General features: G+C 41.8%; 1 protein-coding gene across 4 annotated transcripts in view; it reads left to right on the top strand.

Moving 5' to 3' along the window:
• Positions 1 to 20,827, top strand: part of SPATA13 (spermatogenesis associated 13) — a 45,735-nt gene that overhangs the window by 15,733 nt on the left and 9,175 nt on the right. For 2 of the 4 annotated variants that reach the window (XM_059838755.1, XM_059838756.1), the window contains 8 exons: positions 785 to 1,147; positions 4,298 to 4,442; positions 13,091 to 13,227; positions 13,813 to 13,992; positions 15,049 to 15,234; positions 17,256 to 17,435; positions 18,069 to 18,301; positions 20,667 to 20,796. In XM_059838755.1, coding sequence (XP_059694738.1) covers positions 785 to 1,147; positions 4,298 to 4,442; positions 13,091 to 13,227; positions 13,813 to 13,992; positions 15,049 to 15,234; positions 17,256 to 17,435; positions 18,069 to 18,301; positions 20,667 to 20,796 — 1,554 coding nt within the window. Of the gene's footprint in view, positions 1 to 784; positions 1,148 to 4,297; positions 4,443 to 10,523; positions 10,747 to 13,090; positions 13,228 to 13,812; positions 13,993 to 15,048; positions 15,235 to 17,255; positions 17,436 to 18,068; positions 18,302 to 20,666; positions 20,797 to 20,827 lie in introns of those variants that run through there. The other 2 variants (XM_059838758.1, XM_059838757.1) reach the window with 2 other exon arrangements.

The raw sequence follows: 20,827 nt of genomic DNA, 5'->3' as shown, positions 1-20,827 counted from the left end.
TATCAGCTTACAGTTACATGGACCTGCAAGCTGTCAGAATGCAGCCTTGCTGTTTGTTTTCATCACTGAGCAGAGGGGAAACAGAGAAATATCCTAGGATGGGTTGGCTTGGAAGGGACCATAAAGATCATCCAGTTTGAGCTCACCAGCCATGGACAGGGACACCTTTCACTAGACCAGGTTGCCCAAAGCCCCATCCAGCCTGGCCTTGGATAATACCAGGGTTGAAGCATGCACAGCTTCCCTGGGCACCCTGTTCTGGTGCCTCACCACCTCATGGTCAAGAATGTCTTCATAATATGTAATGTAAATCCACCTTCTTTCAGTTTATAATTGTTGCCCCTCATCCTGTTGCTACAAGCCTTGGTAAAAGGTCCAAAACCACAGCTGAGTTATTTTTGCTGGTGTTACCTGTAATATCCAACTTGTGCATAGAAAAAAGTCCTGTGAGCACAGAGCTATCTTTCTAAGATACTATTCCATGAGTTCAGTGTCTGTGATAGGACTTATCTGTACTGCTGAGGTAATAGGTCAGTTTTTAGTGTTATCAGTCTGGTTTGCCAAAGAGGTACTGAGTGTTGGGTGCTTACCTTACTCACCATAAGCACCATGATGTCTCTGCTTTGCAAAGTTGTCTCTTCCTGAATTGTCAATTGCATTTATTGTATTTATGGTAACTCCTTCTGTTTTAGACATGTTAAGTTGATCTGACATACGACAAATTCACAAATGATTAACTGTCAGAAAATTCTGTGGCTTATTTGACTTGTTCACGTTTAAAAAGGTTGTTTCTGATGACCACTGGAAGAGGTCCACATCCCAGGAGGAAGAAAAGGCAGATTCACAAAAGGTCACACCCAGGAAATGGGGCTCTGGAAAAAGATCCCGGCCCAGACCTCTCTCAGACTATGGCCAAATGGCAATCCGAAGTTTCTCTATACCAGAAGATGCAGTTGCAGTGGAGTCTCAGAACACAGACTGCGCAGATGGAGAAAATCAGCCGGGACTGGCGTCCGTTGGGTCTGTGATCCAAAGCCATACTGTAGGCTACCACAGAGGGAGAAAAAGAAGACCCATCTCCGTAATAGGTGGGGTCAATTTCTATGGAGACGATCAAGTAGAAGAGAGAGAAAATCTGCTGACACAAGTAAGATAAACAGATGTGCTCTGCAAACTGCAAAAGACCCTTTCACTTCCTTGTCTCTATCTTCAGCCTAGAAAATAGAATGGATGCTTCCTTCTCTTCCTTCCCTTTTGTCAAGCTGACATCGTGTACTTAGAATACTGCTTTCCTGGTCACTAATTACTTTGTCTTCTTGCTAAAAATACAGCATGGAACAAACCTTAAACTGACTTTGGGATAATCTTTTCTGTATTGTAAATTAATCTGATTTCTTTCTTGTCATGGTCATTATGTCTTATCTGTGTGTAAGACAGATGTGTGTTTAGTCTCCTTATAGAGGGCCTGAGGAACAGAATAGTACAATCAAACAGAATGATAACACATTATTTGTGGGTCATTTCAAATTATCCAAAAGCAAGCCTGTTCAAAAACTGTGGCATTAAAACTGGTGTTCAAAATGTTGATTTTGGCATAGCAAAGATACTTAAAACTAATGAAGACAGTGCTTGAGAAAATTGGTAATAAATTAAGAAATAATGAAATTAATAATTTAAGAAAACTGAATATGAATACAGTGTCTGTCCATGTACTACTAAATTGATCAGATGAAACAAAGGTAGGAAGCCTATAAGCAAGTAGTGATCAGAACCTATATTTGCCATCTCTGTTGGCTTAAGTAAAAGGGTGAGAAATTAAAAACTTCAGAAAGGTAAAAATTGCTCCTTTCTCACTTCAGGTAGTGCTGAGCAAGTACAATGTGTAGAGGAATTACTGTTGTGTTGGTGGTCGTGGCCCCATCTTGCATTTGGTTGCAGAGCTTCAGCTTTTGTAAGAATGCACTCATCAGGTGTTTTCTGCATTCTCTGGAAGCTGGAGGACTTCTGCCTAAAGCAATTGTCAAGCTGATAAAGCAACAGAAAAAAGAATTAGTATTTGCATCCTCAAAAAAAATTTATTCTGGTGGTTGTTAATGAAATTCAAGTCCTGTTAGTCTTTCTCAAACCACTTCATCTCCCACTGGGAAGTTTACTGATAGTAAAGTGCTAAAACAACGTCAGGATTTTCAGTTTCCTGTGAAAAACATTTTGTAACATGAACACTGTTATTGTGTATTACATACTTTTTCTTTATAAATCCCTGATGAAAAAATGCATCTTAATGCAAAACTCCAGCTGAAGCCAATGAACCTTTTACCCAGGCAAAGGCCTGTGTTTCAAATCATATGTAATTAAGGTATTTTAAATTAATTCTATTTCTTAATTTGAAAGGTTAAAAAAAAGAGGAAAATTATTGTTGTAAATTCTAGGCCATCTTACTCAAGAATAATAGATGGATTTCAAGAGATAGTAAGTATGGGCAACTTGCTGTACTGTGTAAGGGATTAAACACTCTCCAGGCCCTTCATTTAGTGCTGAGACCAGATTGATCTCTTTTCAAACCTTGTTCACATCAGTTTAATAGTGAAGGAACATGCATCAAGGCAGCTGTTTGAGTTGACACTTTCCATGCTCCAGTGCTGCCATAAGAGCTTGGTTGGGGTTAAATTAGCACATTGCTGGATCACTGTGGTCAAGACCAAAACGGTGAAGCATTCCTAACATTATTAAACCAAATTATGGCCTTCCCAGGCCAATTTCCCAGGACTGCCACACATCCATGTCTGTCTGTGGAAAGGATTTGGACTGAAGCCTTATAAGAAAATTTTAGTTGGGCAGAAATATATAGCTTTTTTTGCTAACTCAGACAGTTATTTGCATACAATAATTGCCATCACTTTTATTAGCTGTTTGATACAACAAATCAGACTTTTTGTGGTGAAAGGTCCTGGTATACTGATAAGGCACTTAGGAAATGAGCTTTAAAGATGAGGTTGTATATGAATCATATTCCATACACATTGAGGTTTTTGGCAGTCATAATAAAAAGTAAACTCTTAGCTGGAATGTGAAAAAGGACTCATCAAGCAGGCATATATGCTCCAGAAGTATTTTATGTGGGGCTGTCAAAGACTGCTCTTCACACTGGTGATTTTTTTTTTTTAAAGCTTTGAAAACCCTTGGGAATATTTGAAAAGTACAGAGCTCATTCCTCTTCACTGTATTTTGTTTTGGTCTGACAGCTTAGGTGTGAGAAAACATTTTCAAACAATACTGTCATGGGTTTCGTAACAGAGTGTCAAGAGATAGTTCATTAAAAACCACCCCAGATGTTTCAGATTGCCTGATAGAAGAACAGTAAGAACTGAACAATAAGAGAAGATCTAAAGATGAGTTTCTCTGAAGTTCATGTTCTGAAGCCTGGCTCTTTAATATTGAATGCTTATGCAAGATCATTCAGCTTGGCTAATGTGGCATTGTTAGGGACTACGTAAAATCAGACTCTGTTTGCAAATAAAACGGGTAGGTTTTTCAGTCATAATTTAAGAAATGAATGATTTATCCAAAGAAAATGGCTTTGAGATAACGTTAATAATAAGCTTTGTACTACCTCTTTCTTACGGGACTCCTGGGAACTCAGAGCAGAGCATCATTTAGACAATTATTTTTGTCTTGTTTATTTTACTAACAAGCAATACATTTTACTGATGAAAGCAGAAATCCACCACCTCTGCAGAAAACCTGTTCTCATGGTTTACCATTTTTACCATCCTCATCCTGGAAAACTTTTTCATTAATCTAAATTGGCCTTCCTTCAGCTGAAAGCTATTCCCCCTTGTCCTATCACTACATGCCATTGTAAAGAGTCGCCCTCCAGCTTTCTTGTAGACCTCCTTGGGTACTGAAAGGCCATAGTGAGGTCTCCCTGGAGCCTTGTCTTCTCTAGGCTGAACAACCCCAGCTCTCTCAGCCCAGTCTTCATAGGAGAGGTGCTCCCACCTTCCAATTGTCTTCAAAAAAAGCATATTACAAGATGAAAATTACAGAGCGTGTCTGACCACAACAGAAGGCTAAGGAGTTTTCAATGTAACAAAGAACTGTAATGTAATAAAACTTGTTCTGTGATGCTGGTGGACATGGTATGCAGTGTTTAAGCAATGTCACTTCAACATAGGAGATTTTACTGCCCGTGTAATTACCTGGACTATCTGGAGAAACCTTACTTCATACCAGAGCTTTGCTCAGTTGGACTTGCCTGTGGCTTTACTAATACTGGATTTTCCTGTTTCCTCGGTAGCCTGTGGCACGGCCACCTGTTCCAGCACACAAGGTGCCCCCGTATAAGGCTGTTTCTGCCAGGTTCCGGCCCCTCACCTTCTCACAAAGTACCCCCATCGGTCTGGACCGTGTGGGACGGAGGCGGCAGATGAGAACATCTAATGGTAAGATGAGTATTTTTAACTTTGTAGATCAGAAAGCCATGCTCCAGGCTAAGCAAGAATTAGAATGTAGTGTGGAGGACAAAAGAGTGCAAACCAACTCAGTGACAAAGTAATGCCCAGCTAAGTTGCTTTGTTTTGTGAGTTTCTTACTAGTAGCTGCTGTTCTCATGTAAAACTTCTTTTTCCCGTCTACTCTTTGACATTACTATGGTTTATTGTTCTGTACCACTTACATGCCTGTATTCTCCACTCTCTTAGTCATATACTTGCCTAAAGTCAATAGATTATGAAGGAAGTAAGTTCTAATATGCTTGATTTCATACCTGAACCCTAGCCACACCACACGTGTATTTTTAATTTTTTGTTTGCCATGCATTCAGCCTTACTTAGATAGGCAAGCCTTAAATAAGTGAGTGGCTTGCTGGTGAGTGTAGTCCAACCAGAACTCTGGTACATGAGGCACAGGTTCTTGGTAAAAATTGCCTTTTTTGGAAGCACTGCATTTTAACAAGGCTCGCTGATGTGTCCTGTGTAATTTTGCTGTAATTGTTTACTCTTAGCATGCAATGCTATCTGGAGTTAATAGAAGTGGTCTATTAACTAGTCTAGATGTAGTGGAACATTTCTTCACAGGTGGGTCCAGAAGAACCTGGGTTAACACACTCAGACACTGGCAAGACTTGTAAATAAAAGCAAAATTCTCATTTTATATCTTTTACTGTTAATAGTGAACAAAACACCGTTGGGAGCCTTCACTGAACCTTCTTGATCAAGGCTTCCCATGACTGAAGTAGGAAGCTTAACAAATAGCATTTTTAATGTTTATTAAAATTATGTGTATGTTTACAAGTCAGTACTTGGCTTCTATGGTTCTTAGCTAAGTTTTAGCTGCAGTGATGTCCAAGTTCTACCAAAAATGCTTTAACTACAAATTAGTTTACATAAGAACATGTTAAAACTGAATTCTCCTGTTTTAAATAGAACATGACATTTTTTTTCAGGAGGTGCTCTTCAAGAAGCAGACTTGAGAATTTCTAACTATGGCAGTAAGAGGGATTTATCCACTGAGATGAGCTCTATTGGTTGGAGCATGGTGTTGATAATGCCTTGGCTGTGGGTTTGATCCCCATATGGGCCATTCACTTCAGTGTTGGACTTGATGATCTTAGCGAGTCCCTTCCAACTCAGAATAGTCTGTGATTCTGAGATACCTTATTGTGCTGGTTTAGACAGCTGGTTTAGGGAACTAAACTCCAAATAAGCCACTCCCTTTCCCCCTGCCCCTTTCAGTAATGGAGGGACAATAAGGAGAAATTACAAGATAACAATTTACTAAAATTGCAATGACAACAGCAGCATTAATAGCAAAAAGGATGCAAACAGAAGTATGCCCTATGCACAAAAAATGGCATTTACCACTGTGAAAAAAACTCCAGGTCTTCCTGAAGACAGTGCCTGCTGTGGTCTCCACACAAAGGCAATAGAATTACTGTTCCTGCATCTGGGCCACATGGTATTTGGGACACAAAGGCAATATGTCAAGGAGAGCTTCTGCTGTTTTATGTTCGTTCTCCCTCACCCCTGTTGGAAAACAACGAAGGAGCAGGGCAAGCAAACCCCTTGGAAGCATAGTCATCGTGTTGTGCCACAGTGCTGCCTCAGACAACTCTGCTTTGCTGGTTCCATTCTGCACAGCTGCCTCTGGCACTGATGCTGCTCCACCCAGCTTGGCTCAGTCCCACACGGCTGCCTCCGGCACCGGTGCTGCTCCAGTTGGGCTCTTCTGGAGCTTGGGCTCTGTGTAGCTCAGCTGGGCTCAGCTCTGTGCCGGCTGCCTCTCTCTGTTGCCTTTTGTTCCCTTGGAGTGGTGTCTCAGACTTATTGTTGCTGTCCTTCAGCACTGTGTCTTAAAGCTGTGACCTGAAGGGATGGGAAAGGAGAGGGGCTGAACCACTTGGTTGATCCCAATACCTTCTCCCTGGAGAGATCCAGCAAGACGCAAACTTTTTTTTTTTCAGTTTCCAGTGCCTGGCTGCTTCTGCCAAAACCACGCCCCCAGCAATGATGTGGGTGGTATGGAATAAACAGTGCTAAAAGCTCCACCCCCTCTTCTCTCTAACCAGGGCAATTACATATACTCCATTTGTATTTTCCTTGAATTTATATTGTAGTAAAATATTGGGATCTAATTTAAAACCTATGTCTGGAGTGTGTTCTGCTGTATGCTTCTTAGTACACTTAATGATCCAGATCAGGCACTGAGGTAAATTAGACATCGAATGCTGTGACTCTTGCTGAGATTCTGTGGTGTCTCAGTCCCTGATTCCAGAAGGACCACTCACAGAATAACAGGTCTTCCATAATGTAGTTTGTGAAAAAAGGGGCTCTTTTGTTATCACAGAGCAGGAATTATTTTTTCTATTTTTGGTTATCCTTTCTAATTGATGTTTGGAAACCACATGAAATAGTATTAGCTACCTAGACAACTGCCTGAGAGCAATATCTCTCCAGGTATTTAGGTTTTGAATTACTGGTCTCCAAAACTTAAGCATCAGGATGACAGATATACAAACCAAGATTTCAGGACAATGAAGCCAAAGCAACCTTGATTATGTTAAATGTGACTTTCATGAGACTTTACAATAAACATAGAAGTGGAGCAGGAAAAGTCTCTGAAATCAAAACTCTGAAGGCAAGTGTGGAATATCATGGACTTCACAGTTTGAAAGCAGTTGCAAAAATCTGCTTGGTAGTTCCAGAAGAAAATACTAAAGTGACTAGTGTCACAAATTCTGATCTCTTTTCTTTTTTCTCTTAAATCACAAGGCACTTCCTTGTCTTTGAACATGTGAGAGTTTTTTGTTTGCTCATGCACAGTGAAATTTGATAGCACAAAAGCCCTTTATTATAGAAAGTAATTCTAAACTCGAGCTCTGAAAACCAGTGGTATCTTATTTTAGTTACTTGCTAAAGCCTAATACATTACTTGCTTTCTTCTTATAGCAATGGCGGATAAAAGTAGAGATGTAAAATTTTAGAAAAATAGGTGTTACAAGACAGTAAATCATCATCTGTAGGAAAGAGAGTAAGAATCAGACAACACACAGGAAACTGCCCTTGAGACTTACATTGCTGCGTTTGTGCTTGAAGGGTTACAAGTTTCAAATTACCTTAAACAGGTTGTCTATTTGTCACTACAGAGTAATTTTTATAAGCATCTGAAAAAATAACCCCCTTTTTTTTTGCTTATTTTTGGGCGGGACTAGAATTTGGCCTGTGTGGAGCACAGCTTGGGAATGACTCAGGAAAGTGGTTGGTTTTCTTAAAGAGAGAGCTGATGAGTGGAATCAGATGTTCAGTGTCTGCATGAAAGATGTGGGAAGGGAGGTATTCAACGAAATGGTAATTCTTGCGGGTGTGCTGAATTATTTACAGTAGTAAAAGTGAGACATGAGGCGCTGCTCTGGCTTCAGGTGTTGGTAAAGCCAAGGTAATGCATGTGGAGGAGGAAAAGAGCCTGATGTGCTTACAGAAGGAAGGACTTTGAGCTGGATATTGCCATTCAGGAAAGGATCTTGCAATCTTAACAGACATGTACAGAGTCAGTGTAGTGCATAGTAACAGTCAAAACAGTAAATAAAAGGGCAGGAGTTTGTAGGAAATGAATAGAGAACCAAACAGAAGGCCCAATTGTGCCACTGGTGTGTGTGGGGGCCATCTCCCCGTTCCTTTCCATCCCAAAAGGCATTTTTTACAGGGGACGATATAGAGAAAAGCAGAAGGACAAGAAAATTGACTCAGTGTGTGTGTCTCTGAGAGGAGTGATTAATGTGGCTTAGGCTCTGGAACATGGAAAAAAGGACAATAGGAGAATAAAAGTCTGTTTGGCGTAAGAAAAATGAACAGATAATAGTTATTGTTTCCAATAATTTAAGAACTAAAGGGCACCAAATGAAATCACCAGAGAGCAAGCTCAAAATAAAAGATAGTTTTCACAGACTGTAAAATTAAACTATAAAACTAATTGCTACGCATTGTATTTCACATCCCAGCAGTTTAAAAAAATCAGAAAGTGGTTTGAAAAATCCAGTTCATTAAACACAAAGTTATAATTTCTGCCCCAGGAGGGATCTGACTGATCTGGAAGATAACTGGAATTTAGAAAAGTACATCAGAAAAATGCCATCACATGCCTCATCTGTTTTTATGTTCCTCCCTGGTTGCTGTCAGAGAAGTGGTTGGGGGTGACCTGTGGTCTGCCTCAGGATGGAGGGTTCTATGATACCAGGGTGTTTCTAGAACTGAATTTTCTTGAGGTGGATAAACTAGCTTTTAGTATTTTAGTAAGTGCTACCCACAGCCTTTTCAGAGTGCTCTGCACAGTGGCTAAGCCAGCTCAGCATGCATTTGGACAAGGTCACTGTGGACTGCCACTACAAAGGACAGCCTGTGCCTCCTCCTGTTCCTGGCTGATCTACAAGGAAATGAAGCCACCACCACCTCACCCCAAATGAGCACTTTTGTGGTGGTTCAGTTTGCCAGATGTGCCCATACAAAGGAGGGAGGGCAAACCCCCCTCCATCTGAGCAGCATCCCACTGTGGCATTAGGTTAGTCATTGGGCAAAAGCACACAGTCTGTTCCTTTCTGCAAAAATCAGACCAAAAGAGTTTCGAGTTGTTTTTCAGAGGTTGTTTTTTTTAAGGTGTCTTGTAAAAGAGCCGTGTGGGGTTTGATCTGGTTTTCCTTTGGCAGGTGAACTGTCTTTCCCCGATGGGCAGGGGTTTGACATGGCAAAGATCTTGTGATCTGGCTGATTAAAAGTGTGAAATTTTCACTTGCAAGTCCCAGGATCATCAGCACTTCAGTGTCACCACTGTCACTTTTGTTTGCCAGCTTGCTTTTTTTTAATGGTTTATGCCAAGAAAAATGCTGTGTGTGAAGATCTTATGTAGTAGTTTGTTTTTATTGTGCTATCCAACTAGAGTCCTTGCAGCAAGAAATAATAGGGAAGTTTGAGAGATTCAGAAGATGATTTCTGTCAGTCTCCTGTGGAGTGCAGTACAAATAGGATTTTTGCAGAAAGACAGCATTAATATTTCAGGGTGATGTTTGGCCTTTCTTTCTATGTCTGAGGCAGCGCTGGGGGAAACCATGTGATTTTAGTGGGTGTTGAGAGGTTGCTGTATGCAGAAATGCCTCCAGGGTTTTGTGAACACATCCCTGGAGGAGGCAGTTCCCAGTTACAGGACAGGCTCAACTGAGCAACAGTTTTCAGCTAAAGAAGAAGCCAATAAGTTTTTGGGGCTTTCCAGACTGTAAGCATAGCACTGTGTACAGACATAGGTTGCAGCAGGCTTTGCACTCTCCTGACGGGAGCAGCTCCTGCCTTTGCTTCCAGTGCATGGCCTGATCCAGCTTTGCTGTGGGAGGACACAGATGCAAGGGTGAATACCAGCCCACGGTGAATGAATGAGGTTGTGCTCTGGCTGGGTCAGACCCAGAGAAAGATGGATGGTTTGAGTTCTTTCCTGCTTCATTCCCTATTTCATAGAGCAGCTGAATTAAGTTTGTAGTTTCAGTGAGAAAATGTCTCCCGCCTCTCTGTTTTCCTGGGAGCAGTCTGGTGCAGCCTTAACACTTGTGCTGCTTGTGCCCTAAAAAATGATACAGCATTTGCCTGTGAAGCAAGAGAAATTGTGCAAAAAATACCTTAACTGTTTACTTCTTCTGGAATTTTAACTGGTATAGTATGACAAAGATAGACCGATACTCTGAACAGTGTTGTAATACAAGGAACTCCCAATTCCCATCCAAATAGTCTCTCCCTCTGGATTGCAGTCATTTGAATATAGATTGAAATCGCGTTTAGCTGCTTTAATGAAAAACAAATGCACTCCCTGGCTTGCTGTGTTCGCGATGTTCAGGCTCTGTGGGAGCGGTCTGGGCGGCTGCAGGCGCAGCGCAGCCAGGGCCAGGCAGCCGGGGTTTTGTTTCTTTTCTGGAACTTCCTCCCTAAGGGCACCCCATGATGTCAGAGAGCCGGGAGCTCGCGGCAGCCAGGCTGAGCGGCTGAGTGCACCGCTGGCAGTTCCCAGCCGGGCTCGGCCTCGGAGGCACCGCCAGGAGCTGAAGGCAGCTGACAGCCTGTTCCTCTGAGCTGTGCACAGTTCAGAGCCTCTTGTGATCCTCCACCAGCCCTGCAGGACTGAGCGTCATCACCTGTTAGAGGGCTGACGGCAGCATGGTAGCCAGGGGGGCAATGGCACGTTTTTGGAGTCTGGAGAGCCTTCAGATGGGTACGTGTGAGTAGAACATGCTCGCTCTTGCTTTTTTCATAATGTTTTTTGATTGAACTGGTAAACAGTGGCAGTCAGGGGGCCTGATTCTGATGACACTTATTCTGTGTCATCTGTGGGAACCTGCAGTACTGGTGAAAAGCTGCTAGAGGGTCGGCATGAATTCCAGGCTGTCTTAAGTTTTTTGCATCCCATTGTTGCAACTGGGAAAGCACACCCCTCCCTCTGTATTTCTGTCTGTATACAGTAGAGAAAAAGATGCAGAATTCAAGATTTCACTTGATTCTACCCAACAAAGTCAATGTAAGCTTGTTGATTTGGTACAGAGTAACAAACAGCTTTCTGTCCCAAAATTGTAGTTCTTTTTTGTCTAGAGTCAAATGAATTAGGTTATTTTGATGTGCCATTATTACTGGAACAGCCCCACAGGCAGTACAGATAGTGCAGTGGAAATGTATAAAGGATCACTGGGATTAATTTTTTGGATGTTGCTTTATAAGATAAAAATTGATTTAATGAAATATTTATTTGCAGTTTTTTTTAATAAAGCATTTTCAGTAAGTTTTGCAAGATGTGTTTTAAAAGTTCATCAGTGCTCAGATTAATGAGTTTGTTGGGAAAAAAAGTCTTGATTTTTTAAATAGGGGTTCTGCATCCTTCTTGCTTAAGCAGATGATACTGTTAATGTGAATGTCTATTTATAATGCTACGGAGTAGAACAGAATAGCCATGTTTTGTTGTATCAAGACTATGCCATATTTTTACATTTTTAATGGAAAGAAAAATTTTGCAAGTTTTTTATTGAATCTGTGTGGTGATCTGCTTTGATCTCTCTGGCAAATGAATGCTCAGATGAGCGAAGATGCTGGTGATGGTATGTGTGCCCTGAGGAGGGGGTTTCAGTATTTCTCCCTATAAGGTAAATGCAGATGGCAGCAGAGTGCCTGGTGGTAGTGGGTGCATGGAGTAAAGCCAGGAGTTGTCTCCTTGCAACTCTTACCCATCCGGAGCCCAGAGCTCAGCAGACAGGCAGTGTTCAGGTGTGAAGCAGAGTAGAGAAGAGTCAGTGTCAGGATCCTGCTGCTCAGCCTTGCTGCTTGTTGGAATTGGCAGGTTCAATAATTCTGCTTAAATGTCCCTTCCCAGGCACTCAGGAGTAAGAGTTGCTGTGTTGACTGTATGGCAACTTACCTGGGGCGCACTAGCCTTTAGCAAAGAAGTTCAGGGCTAGCAATCTCTTCTGAATTTGACTTTTTACTTTTTAATGCGTTTTTGAACATTGTATGATCTTCAGACTAGTTCACAGCTTGGGCTTGCTATAAGAATAAATCTTTAGGAATAAATGAACAAGGACCAGAGAGTGCACTCAAGCACAGGGCCACTGGTCATGAATGCTTCTTGATCCCAGGTGCTTTCAACATAACAGCTTTCAGAGGCAATCCCACTTGGACAGGGTCCAGCACTGAGCAGTGTGGGTGTCAGTCAGTCAGTCAGTCAGACTTGTTCCTGAGGTCAGCCCCCTGTTCTCTTCCTCTGCCAGTAGTGATCACCGAGAGAATCTGTCACCCAGTGGTGTACCCCAAAGGGGTTTTATAGTTTTATACAGTTGCAGTGTTTCTTATGTGGCTGTGTAATAAGATGAAACCCATTTTAGTCCTGACCTCTCTTTCTATACAAAGCTGCCTCCTTGGTCAGAAAATGTACAATTGTCAAACCAAGAAACTGTTGTGATTTGGGAAAATTGGAACAGGTTTTTGTAGGGCCATTCCACCATGCCCAGTCTGGGCTCCATGTCCCCTTGAGCCTTGCTGCTGGCAGAGCCTCCCCAGTGCATGGGAGAGGTGGCAGCAGCCAGCACAGAGCTGGGGCTGCACGCGGGCTGCCCACCCCTCTCATGAGTGGGTGGGCATGGAACCATTGGGTCCTTATGTCCCTGCAGGGGATGTGACAGTGTGAGGGCACCCAGCCTGGGGGTGACAGTGTCCCCACTGACTACTGGGGACTGCTGGGGCTCTCACATCTGCTGTGTGGGAAATGGCATCGGGGCTTTCCTTCTGATACTGGCCATTTAAGGTTTCATCTGATAAAAAATAAGTAAGGAATCTTTGTAGTTCTGGGGTTTTTGTGTACGAAAGCTTTATCAGCTGCTAAATAAGAAATTCTAAAAATGAGTAAATCGTATTTAATGACGGAAAGGTGGTTTTCCTGAGAGCTCTGCTACCCTCCACTCCTGCTGCTACTGTTTTATTCATGACAACAAAGGCAATTTCTCAGCAATTCCTCTTGCATTGTTGTCTTTCTTTGAATCATAAAAATGATGAAGCAAACAGCTGTTGCACTTTTGTTTTAGTTGCTGCAGATGGTGGGACTGAATCTTCAGCCTTAGTGGATGACAATGGCAGTGAGGAAGATTACAGCTACGAGGAGCTCTGCCAAGCTGCTCCCAGGTACCTGCAGCCCGGAGGGGAGCAGCTAGCAATTAATGAGGTAATGTCCGGGGCTTTGCATTGCTGGAATGATGACACAGGGAGGGCAGGGACAGGGGTGGGGGATGTGGAGGGATGTTTTCTATAGCCTGAGATTTCATAGTCATAAAAAATTCAATGGCAGTAGCTAGTTTCTTTGGGGAGGGACTTTTCTTTGCTCAGTGATATTCACCACTTTTTTTACCTTTTTGTGAGTAAAACTTGTTTTGTACACTCTTTTAGTAGCATTATTGTGATTATTGCAGTTTTTCAGTAAATTGTGATCCCTTCTATAATCTCTCCTAGTGTTTCCTCTACTATAGGAAGGGAGTGGGGGAAAGGGGACAGTTTGGGTTTAATTTTCTCTCTGGGTTTTAAACCATCACAGATTGTAACTGTTACCCTATGTAACTGCTCTGGAGCAGGAATCTAATTGTTTTCACTAATGAGAAAATGCACAGATTTCTGAAAATCTGAAATTTTAGTTTTATCCTGTAACAGCAGTAATAGTAGGCAATCTAGTGACCTACATCGATATCTTTGTAGTTTATAAACACTTCATAGTTTATCTTCCGTCCTTTGCAATCTCATTTGCTTCCTATCTTAGCTGATAAGCGATGGCACCGTCGTCTATGCAGAAGCTCTCTGGGACCATGTCACTATGGATGATCAAGAGCTGGGCTTCAAAGCTGGAGATGTCATTAGAGTTCTAGAAGCTTCCAACAAAGACTGGTGGTGGGGAAGAAATGAGGACAAGGAGGCCTGGTTTCCAGCTAGCTTTGTCAGGGTGAGTAACTCTCTTGCTTCTTGCTTTTCCACCATTGTAAGATTTCTAGCAGAGTGCAACAGTTGTCATGGCATTACATTTCATACCTGATCCTCAGCATGTTTATAGCTGAACCTCAGTGGTGTAACCCCTAACGAGTTCACAAGGAAAAAAGCAGTAGAGAATCACACCCTAAGATCCCTTAGCTCCTCTGACAACTTTTACTCTGTCTTCTTCATTTGGTCCCTTTGTAACCAAAGGAGTTTCATAAACAGAGATTACAAGAGCAGGAAGCTCAACCAGAAAGTCATCAGTGTGTACAGAGAGGACACAACAGTTCTCGGAAAGGCAGGGGACAGCTATGCTGGAGGGATTTCTTGGTAAAATAGGGCTTAATTTATTATCAAGGACATTGTGTAGAAATCTCGTTCACAGTCTGAACTCTGCAGTCAGAAGTCACCCAGATTGATGACAGTGTAACTCTCAGATGGTAAAAAATTGAATTATATTTTAGAAAAAAATTTGAACTGCCTTTTGAGAACCTCTAGTGAAACTTGGACCTCACTGCATGGAGTACTACATACACAAAGTGCAGCAGGTGGTTCCTCGCTTTCCCTTTCCTAGATCTCTAGGCAACCTGAACAATCAGACAGAAGTCAGAAAAGGAGGTGCTGCTGTCTACATCATACAGTTGGGGCACAGGGAAACTATTTAAAAGTGGTTGAGTGTTTGCTTTTGTAATTTTTACCCCTATGCTAACTTGGCGAAACACATTAACTGTTAGTAAGGGTCAGAAATAAGCTTAACTCTGAAAACAACATGGACAGCCCAACATGGTCTCTCTCAAATACTGTGAGTAGAAGTCATGTATTTAACCAGACAGAAATCTCAACACTTTATTTGAATATGCAGTGAGTACAAGGAGATAAATCCTATCGTGAAGCCCCCTCTGTAAGATAAGGATGAGAACATGTCTGTATCCACTCTTCTCTTAGGTATAAGAAGTTTATAACAGTTTTACCACACGTTGTAAAACTTTCTGCTTCCCTCTAATTGCTTTGTTTGTTCTGGCTGCAGCTGCGAGTTAATCAGGAAGAAGTGCCAGAAAATTGTAGTAATATCCAGGACGAAGAACAAGATTCAGATATTAGCAAGCATCGCCAGAAAATAGCTGAAAACAGGGATCAGATGAGAACCAACGTTATACAGGAAATTATGAAAACAGAACGAGTCTATATCAAGCATCTCAAGGACATCTGTGAGGTACATGCTTTAACCTGAGGACGTTCTGCTGACCTAATGAGAACAAATCATTCCATATCAGTTGAGAACCACAGTGGTTTCTTATTTCAAAATATTCCCAATTGCGCTCTGATGCTGTCAGTCAGATTCTTCGTTTCCTCTTACGGCTTTCCTCTCTGATGACTGCCATGAGCCATTGCTTCCTTTCTTTTAAAAAAACTTCCATTTTTGACAGCGAAAAAGTGCCTCTCTGACTGCTATTTCCATAATAAATGAGAGAAGGAAGTCCTGTTTATTTAGAGCTTTTTGCCACTGTATAGAGAACTTTGGGTAACTGTAGTAAAATAATTTGCAGTTCAGTGACAAAACTTCTTGGAAGTAACTTGGAAAGAGTATTTGCTGAATGGTTTTTCTCCCTGTTTCCTCAAGTGAGGAGATTTTTACTGGATTCTTAGAAGTTATGAAGAAATCTAAGCGTGTGCCTTGCTTGTATGAGCCATAAAATGGGGGTGGTTCTCTGCTTTTTTTCTCAATATTTGTTGGAGGCTCACACTTGGGCAAGAAGCTTCTTAATACTTTTCACTGAAGTTTGCCCCTTCTGACATGAGTTATGATGCATTTGACCTGTATTTGACTTGTCTTTGTGGTTTGCATCTGGAATGGTGCTAAGCAACCTACAAAAATATTCTTTGTAGCCTTAGTTTGCTAGGTCTGTCCTTGTATTTGTCATGCTGTCATCCTTTAGTCCACCACTTACCATTAGATTATTTAATTCACAGCAAAGTAGACAAGGCAGCAGTAGGTTTTTATTTGTTTTTTTTTTTTTCTTTTTTTTTTTCCATTTTTAGATCAGGCCTTTTTCTTGAAGAGAGAAGGGAGAGAAGGGACAAAAATTGATTACCAGCTGGCTAATTTTAAAACATTAAATGTAAATTTTGTCATTTATATTCATTATTTACTTAAGCTAGTAAGATTGACTGTGTGCATGAAAGACCAGAGAAGAATTTGTACGCTCTGCTATGCTGCTGCCATGGCTAGCTGAGTTCTAGGACGTGACTCTCATATTTTACTGACCTGTTAAGACTTAGGCACATATTATTTAATTAATTTTTTCTAATATGTATATCCTCTGAGTTTAGTACAAGAGAGCAAGCACACATTTTCCAAGAAGAGAAGCAATGGGCCATGCTGAACATGTGGGGTAGAGATAGTCTGCTGTCCTTAGAGTGAATCTGTAGGGTGGTGCAAGTAGGACATAAGGCTGAAAATACACTCAAGTAAGACTAAGCCAGAAAAGCTACACAGATAGTAACCCAAATTTGCAAGCTCAGCCCTTGAATGAATCACTCAGGGTTGTAGCCAGGATCATGAAGCTAAAGTGTACCCATGAAACATGTTTTACATTCAAGAAGTGTCTGCAGTCCACCTTACAGGAGCCGCACTGGAATTGGCTTTCCCTGTCGGTGCAGTAGGAAATGCGGTAGCTGGCTTGCAGTGTAGCCACTGCACAGCTCTCAGAGCAGATGGCTGTGGAGGAGACAGGAATATTCCTAACAGTGCCAGCAACAGTCAGTGTTACTTCCTGGTAAACCTCACCAGAGCAACTGCAAGGCTATTTCAGCTGTCTGCTCCCAAAGATGTTTGCAGGAGGCCTCCCTGCCAGCAGCCAAATGGAGGAGCCTGGCAGATAGCCCCTATCACATCAGTTAACCTCTGCACTCCCTGAGCCCTGGTGCTGTAACTGCTGCGAGACTGTGAGCACAGCAGCTGCTCCTGGAGGTTCAGTCCCTGCAGTGCATTCGCAACAGGGAGATGTGAGTGGGCTTTTCGCTCGGGGCATTCCCTGGTTCAGTTGGGGTACCCTGAGACGGGGGCTGGACACCAGGAATCCACATGTGAACTTCTGCTTCTGTGTGTGTGTGTATAGAAAACCACTCCCTTGCCTGGAGACCGCGGGGGGTCTTGGCAGCTCAAATGATTTTGTTCAAGGTAGGACGTGTCTCACATCCTCAGACTAAGGAGTGTTTTTTATTTCATTTCAGGGTTACATTCGGCAGTGTCGCAAACATACAGGAATGTTCACCACAGCTCAGCTAAGCACCATTTTTGGAAATATTGAAGATATTTACAAGTTCCAAAGGAAGTTTCTGAAGGATCTTGAGAAACAGTACAACAAAGAGGAACCTCACCTAAGTGAAATAGGGTCATGTTTTCTTCAACATGTAGGTTGAAAAAGTTGATTTTATTTATGAAATTACCAAAATATGATAATAAAAAGCCAAGTTACCCTATTAGGAGAGGATTTTACTAACAAGTGCTCCTTAAATAATAAACTGGCAGCATTTTAGAATGTAAAGTAACTTGCAATTAATTAAATATTTGTTTTAGATTTCTCCTCATCTTTAGCAATCATGTAATTTTATAAACAGTTTTAAGTTTGTTGAAACTCTAATGATCACAGATGAGCTGGATTATTTGCAGTGATCTCATATTCAGCGAGCAGAAACTTCATACAGACATTAAGGAAGGTAGGTAGTGGGGAGATAGGCTGTGAGTTCTTGATAGAGACTTGCTAAGCCTATAGCTGTCTTCCCCAAAGAAAAATATTTCTTAAAGTGAGTTTAATTATCCTGACTCAAGAAGAGACCTTTATTTCTGTGTTCTGACAAAGAAGGATACATGGTTTTGACAGCTACAAAGTAGATTTCTGCGTACTTTCAAGGCTGATCAGCCTGGAAGCAATAAAGAAAATGGACTACCTAATCTAATTATATATAACAGATATTACAAAAATTGCTTTTCTCCTTTATAGACAAATACTTTAGTAAAGTTGGACCTTTTTTTTTTTTTAATAGCAAGAAGGCTTTGCTATTTATTCAGAGTATTGTAACAACCATCCCAGTGCCTGCATTGAACTCTCCAGACTGATGAAGCAGGGCAAATACCGCCACTTCTTTGAGGCCTGTCGCTTGCTGCAGCAGATGATTGACATTGCCATTGATGGTTTTCTTCTCACGCCTGTTCAGAAAATCTGCAAATACCCTCTGCAGCTTGCAGAATTGCTCAAATACACCACTCAGGAGCACAGGTGAGAGAATAAATATAACAAATTCTGTAATAGTAGTAATACCTCATTACTCAAGTTTTCTGGGTGACACAACACTGAAGGGTTTGAGATCAGGAACAAAACTGCCATGGACCATGCTAAACAGGGCTTCTTGGAACCATCACAGTCAGTCACCAAAACAGTAGCACAGGGGACAGAGAGGATGCATGACACAATGAGGAATAAGTCAAAGAGGGAGAAGGAGAAGAAAATGGTGTGTAAACAGGATGCAGGGAGGGATGTGTAATTCAGAGTGAAATAAAAGGCCAGTGTGTTAAAAGAATCTAGGAGAAAGAAATCCAAAGAGGAAGAGGGGAAGACTCATAAAAGTTGTGGATGTAAGAAAAAGTGAAGAGTAAAGTTTGGAGGTAATTTGTTTTAGAAACTTAGTAGTAATAAGCATTACCTTAGTTTGCAGTAAAATCCAGATACTAGATTTTCAGCTGGCAGAAATAAAAATTTAAGTTGCAGATAGCCTTTCTAGTATGCCCCTGCACTGATTCAATCTTAGACTAAATTAAGATTTTATCTATAAGTGTCTTTTTATCTTGTATAGTTGCAAGAAAGTATTCCATTGTGACCCCTGTACTCAAAGTCCAAATGAAGCCTGAGGCAATGTTTCCTTGGCCAAAGTCAGTACTTTAACCTTGAGAAAACTCCCCTTGGAGACCACTGGATTTTTGCCAGAGGCAAAATACGAGGTCTGTGAAGCACTGACATTTAGATGTGAAATGCCTCTATTCAGTTCTGTGCCTACCTGGGAAGTGCTGCAATAAGAATTACTAACTAGAATTTCTCTTTCACTGCTACTAATTTTAGAAAGGTTATTCTGTGAGCTATTAAACCTGCAGATAAAGTGACAGCGAGGTCTCACCACCTTCCTCCCGTAATATCTATTTTCCTTTTGTGTGGCACAGCATCCAGAGATGCCTTCAAGCACAGAGAGGCACCCACAGTGCAGAGATGCTCACAAACAGGCAGATCTTCACCTACACGGAGCCCTGGGAAAGCTCCAACCAGCTAGGGGTTTTGGGAGCATTTTGTTTTCATAAAAAATTTGAAGTTCCAATATGCACAGCCTGCTGTGAAGGCCACAAGTTGTGTAGCAAGTGTGGAATAAATACCAACAAAGAAAAAAGGAACTGAGATAAGGAAGGGCAAGTGTAGCAGTATGGATATCATGTGGTCACCCTGTGGGACATCTCCCTGGCATTAGTAGGATCCTGTTATTGTTAATCTCACTTTCTGTATTCAATGTGGCAGAATAGAGTTCCTACAGATGTAAATAAAGAGAGGAGAGAATGCACGCATTCAGAAGGGAAGCGCATCCATCAGCAGCAGCCAATGAAAATTGGAACAGAGACAGAAGCAGATAAAAAGGACAGCAAGGCTAACACCTTGGCAGGATTTATTTCTGGTTCATGCTGTTTTCTGCCTCTGGCTCCCTTTTCTGCAACGGGCATTCTGATAAAAGGAAAAGCAGCTGCTCTGCTGGGATTCCTTAAGCAAGAAATATGTCTTTTTCCTTCTCTCTTCTGAGAGACTCCATTTGACAAAGGTGAAGGAGAGATGGATGCTGTTCAGTGGAGAAAAAAAAGCCTGCCTGCAAGCTTGGAGAGATTCATAGGCATGTTGAGAGCTCAGGAAAGGAAGGGAGCAGAGCATTGCAAGAAGGACAGGAGGATTGGCGTGAGTTAATTGCATTAGTCCTGAAGCAGGAAGAGGCAGGTGACCATCAATGTCTCTGACACATTTGTCCTGTAGAAACTGGATTCTTTCTTCATATTGTCTCCTTTAATTCCTCTCTCTGGTTCCCCTGTTCTCGGCTTCCTCTCACCCTGTGTGGGATTGTTTTTGGGTTTTTTTCCCGTCCACCTAGCATTCTCCATTTGTGTTCACTGACCCAGTCACTGGGAACAAGGAAAAAATACAGTTGTTAAACATGATTAAAAGAATGCCCTTCCCAAAAAAACTTACTAAAGTCTGGCTTAAAAACACAGTCCGTTGGTGAAATACAGCCATCACTGAGCTCAGTGGGAGTTCTACCATTGTTTTCAGTAGAGACAGTGTTGCAGTTCATTAATCGATCTCTTCTGCCTCCTTCCACCGGTCTAAGTAATTTTCTCCTAGACAAGCCCAGCAGTACAGCAGCACTGAATTGTACAAGCTACTGTGTGGGGTTTGGGATAGCAGGAATCAGGTTCCTCTTTTTTAAGTACCTGAGTAGAGGGGTAAGTGGATAATGTGGGCTAATACTGCAGGGACTGTGGTTGCATCATTTCCATGGTTTGTGATTGCATCATGTCCATTGTATAAGTGATCCTTGAAATGTGCTTACATTTCCCAGTGATTATAGCAACATAAAAGCTGCATATGAGGCCATGAAGAACGTGGCATGCCTGATCAACGAGCGAAAACGGAGACTAGAAAGCATAGACAAGATTGCCCGTTGGCAAGTCTCTATCGTGGACTGGGAGGTGAGTGTCAGCCTGTGCCTTTCCTGGGCAA

The sequence above is a fragment of the Haemorhous mexicanus genome, chromosome 2 (genome assembly GCF_027477595.1).
Source record: "Haemorhous mexicanus isolate bHaeMex1 chromosome 2, bHaeMex1.pri, whole genome shotgun sequence".
Taxonomy (NCBI): Eukaryota; Metazoa; Chordata; class Aves; order Passeriformes; family Fringillidae; genus Haemorhous; species Haemorhous mexicanus.
Note: the sequence above shows the minus strand (reverse complement) of the source record. Positions and strands in the feature narration are given on the sequence as shown.